Source organism: Ciona intestinalis, chromosome 9, assembly GCF_000224145.3.
Source record: "Ciona intestinalis chromosome 9, KH, whole genome shotgun sequence".
Taxonomy (NCBI): Eukaryota; Metazoa; Chordata; class Ascidiacea; order Phlebobranchia; family Cionidae; genus Ciona; species Ciona intestinalis.
The window spans coordinates 2,773,724-2,778,203 of NC_020174.2; the positions used below are offsets into that span (position 1 = coordinate 2,773,724).

Sequence of the window (4,480 nt, forward strand, 5' to 3'; positions counted from 1 at the left end):
ATCGGTCTCAATGAGACACATCGTCCGCGATACGGCGAACGACAAAACACTCTCGAAACTAAAGCAATACATACACAAAGGATACGTCCCTCGTTCGGAACCAGACCTCGACCCGTACAGAAAGCTTCTGCCGGAATTAAGCATAGTGGACCAAATGATTATGAAGGGAACCAAAATCGTCCTACCACGGTCACTATGGAAGTCGGCGATGGCGAAGGCACACCAAGGAGGCCACCCGGGGATCAATGGACTAAAAAGACGAATCCGCAGCCATTTCTGGTTTCCAAACATAAACAAGATGGCAGAAGAAACAGTCCAAGCATGCAAACCATGCCAACTGTACACAAACAAAACGATGAAAGAACCATTGATGTCAATCCCTTACCCCGAACAACCATGGCAAGACGTAAGTATTGACCTATTTGGGCCTATGCCCGATAGAAAACATGTGATAGTGGTGCAAGACATAAAAACAAGGTTTCCAGCAGCGAAGGTGGTTAACTCAACGGGAGCCAAGGATGTGATTCCGGCGATTGCCGGTATATACAACAGCTTCGGGAACCCGGACAACCACCGGACAGACAACGGACCGCCTTTCAACTCCAAGGAGTTTACAAAATTCTCAGAATGCAACAACATTAACCACAGGACATCATTTCCGTACCATCCGCAGGCAAACCCGGTCGAGACCTTTATGAAGCCACTAGGGAAGGCAATGAAAGTGGCGAGCTGGGAAAGGCAAAACAAGCAGCAGGCGGTGGACCAACTCCTCGCTGCCTATAGATCGACGCCACACCCCTCAACAGGCCAAGCACCAGGCAATCTAATGTTCCGAGGAGGGTACAAAAAAGACATCACCCGTCAGGTTCTTGACAGGGAAGAGGTATTAGCGGCCTACAAGAGGGACAGAGAGAAAAAGGAACAAAACGTAGACAAATGCAATGAATCAAATCACCGAAAACATTCTCAGTTCGAACCAGGGGACCTGGTTATGGTAAGAAACACAGTGCGAACAAAATTTAACCCGATATTTGGCCCTCAGATTTATAAAGTAATCAGAACACTGAGCAGTGGAGCCGTGCTGCAGAGACTAGAGGACGGCCGAGTGCAACAGCGTCACGGCAACGACATCAAACCCGTCACCTTCGAGAACAAGGAGAGGGCGGACAGCGAAACGTGCCAGTGGGTGTGGCCGGACGATGGGGAAGAAATGGCTGATCAACAAACCGAGGGCCACGAACATGATGAGAGCAGACCAGACCCAACAACAGAAGACGAACGAACCGTGGTTCAAGCCGAACCGGCAAGGCGAGCACCACCGGAAAGGCGTAAGCAACCGACCCGGGCGAAAGTACCGAGAGCTCTAAAACAACTACAAGACTACAACAAGCCAGGGTTGATAGAAACACAGAACTGAATGTTTTGGAAAAAAAAAAAAAAAAAGCGGGACTATTGTTATGTCCGAACTCTGTGGGGTTTTGGGCGCGTCAACATTTTCGCGCCTGTTGTGACGTCACCAACGGTTTTGGCGCGAGCACGGTAGCGCATGTCGTGACGTCATTGATTACGCGCGAGGCATCTTTCTTTCGCGCGTCTTTTTATCGTTGTTTCTCAATATTCTTTGTTTCACATTATCAGTCTCTGTCTGTAGTCGTTGTGTAACGTGTCGTATTGCCCAAGTTAGTCTCGTTTGATAGTGTATGATTTCTACATAGTATACTTGTTCTATATCGTGATAATCTATTTAATTTATGTCGTTACGTTATAGCTTACTGGCTAGGATTATTACCCTTTATCTAGAACAATAAATATGATATCAAGTACAAGGGTGCGGACTTATTACTCGGCGCCGGACCAATGTTATTTTATTGGTTTCAATATTTTTCTTTGTTAATGTATTCGAAGAAAGAAATGAAAGATTACGTTGTAACACAACCACCAACCTCTATTACAGCAGCTGGAGCTTCTTTTGTCATATAATGAATCGCATCTTGGTCTCCCAACCAATCAGACCCTTTTACTGTGTCATACCTGTAGGGTGAAATGTTTTTACTAACTCAAAGTTAAATATTTTCCATTTTTCTGCAGAATGGGTAGTCCTACATTGATGCTTTTAATTTGGGTTGCCCCATTTCCCATTTGTAATGCAATAGCAATACTAATAATAAAAACAATCTTACATGTGCCATTTCCAATTGTCTTGTTCCATGTTACCGAGAGCTGCGTTTATTCCTCCCTAAAAATAAAGATAATGTTTACCTTACTCCGCTTGGCTGCATATTTGTAATGTAATGTGATTCACTTTATGCCCGCGTGGCCGAAAAACGACTGGCCTTATAACACAGGTGTTCTGTTACATACACTTTGTGCCAGCTTACAACCTTTCTTATATTATGGCTGATGATTTTGAAAACCTATTAGTGACCACTACGTTGGAGCAATTGCCATTAAGTTTCTTGCGCAAGAACACATACGCCCACAATGGTAGCAGCGGCGAGACTTGAATCCATTACCTCTGGGTTGCAGGCAGGCGCGCAAACCACTTTGCCACAGCGCTATTTAACCTTACACAAGTGACTTTACCTGAGCAGCTACAGTATGAGACCTTGTTGGGAACAATTTCGTCACACAAGCAGTTTTGAATCCAGCCTCTGATAAACCAAATGCGGCCCTCAAACCCGCACCCCCTGCTCCAACCACTACAGCATCATACTCATGGTCCACCACAGGATATGAAGTCGATATTTTTGTCGATTTTTTAACCTGGGCTTGTCTGCTAGCCAGATGGAGGTGTCTGTGTGTTGAGGAGCAGCCAGCAGCTTTTACACCAACTGAATTCTGTATCTGCAGTATATATATATATAAATATATATATTACATATATTATATTTATATATGTGTATCACTATATGACATCATGAAACCTTATAAACCAGAAATAAAGTAAAGACATAACTTTATTGATAAAATATACAAAGTTCAAATATAAAATACAGCTTTGAATATTCTGATCTTTGTTACTGAATTAAAAGAGATAAAAATGCATAATATGTTACATCTCAGCTTTATTCAATTATAAAATGGCAAACATTTGTGTTTGATTTAGCTGTCTTACCAAACATCTTGAAACTGGTGAAATTGGAAATTTTAGTAGAGAAGCCATTATAACCACAAATACATCTATAATAAACTAAAATCCTGTAAAATAAAATTATTTTGAGTTGCCTCAGTAAGAAAATCTTAAAAAAAGAATTATTTATTTGCACTTTCATCATCTTCCGGCCACGCGAAGATAAAGTAAGTAAGATACATTCATTCATTCATATAAAATGTTTCTAGCATTTAACACTTTTATGTTACATTTGTAATCAATCTTATAGCATAGCCTATTACAGTTTTAAGAAACAGACCATAACAAGAATAAAATTTATAACATTCTACATTGTGAAAATTCAATAATTATTTATGTTAGTTAAATAGGCTCCAAGTGCTAAATTAAATATATGTATATAAAATAAAAAACCTTGCACATTGTATTATGGTGATAAATTTGGTTATATTGTATATAAATATATATATTATTCCTTAAACAACCTGAAAATTACATTAGGGGTATATATAATATACTAAACATGAATTGAACTGAGTAGTGTTTTAATTACTTTGATTTAAAAGCCTGTTAATTAAATATTCTGGGCTGACAAAATACCAGGAGTTTTCTCGAAATAAAACAGAATGAAAATAGCTTAAGTTAGATGAGGGGCATATAACATGTAGATGCAAATGATCTACGCTTATTACTGGTGGCCAGTGAAAACCAAATCGCACGTCCTTGGTTAACTCAACGTTTTCATTTGCCTCCAAATATTCCTTGCCAAATTTGACCATGTCTTTTATCAGCTGAACGTGATCTTCAGAATTCAACGTTTTTGGATTTCCGATGTGCTTTCGTGGTACAACGAGGTAATGGTGCTTTGATGCTGGTTTATAGTCCGAAAACAACGCCAGATCGTCATTATGGCATAATATCTTTGAGTTTTTAGCTTCTTCGTGTCCTTCCTTTTCTAGTTCGGCGATAATGGTACAAAATATGCAGTCAGGCTGTTTTTGAGAAAAGAAGTTTCCCATAATGTCTCACTTCATGCAAAGGCAGCGATTATGTTTAGAACATGACCTTCCAATTTAACCTATCGCCATAGCACATATAAGAGTAGAACGCTCAACTGCACAAAACAACAATAGAAGTTAATACGCACGGTGGCCCCGGTCCCTTTAATTAGTGCAGGTCCACTAAGTCCACTAGGTCCACTAGGTCCGCTAAGTCCGCTAGGTCCGCTAGGTCCGCTAGGTCCGCTAGGTCCGCTAGGTCCGCTAGGTCCGCTAGGTCCGCTAGGTCCGCTAGGTCCGCTAGGTCCGCTAGGTCCACTAGGTCCACTAGGTCCGCTAGGTCCAATAGGTCCACTAAGTCCACTAGGTCCAA

The 4,480-nt window shown here is 41.1% G+C and overlaps 1 protein-coding gene across 1 annotated transcript in view; it reads right to left on the bottom strand.

The window, feature by feature from the left end:
* LOC100183000 (succinate dehydrogenase [ubiquinone] flavoprotein subunit, mitochondrial) overlaps nt 1-3,206 on the bottom strand; it is an 8,937-nt gene extending 5,731 nt beyond the window's left edge. The window contains exons 1-4 of the mRNA XM_009861385.3: nt 3,116-3,206; nt 2,584-2,844; nt 2,181-2,236; nt 1,944-2,031 (exon numbers count right to left, since the gene is read on the bottom strand). Coding sequence (XP_009859687.1) covers nt 1,944-2,031; nt 2,181-2,236; nt 2,584-2,844; nt 3,116-3,163 — 453 coding nt within the window. The 5' untranslated portion in view covers nt 3,164-3,206. The remainder of the gene's footprint in view (nt 1-1,943; nt 2,032-2,180; nt 2,237-2,583; nt 2,845-3,115) is intronic.
* Between the last annotated feature and the right edge of the window lie 1,274 nt (nt 3,207-4,480).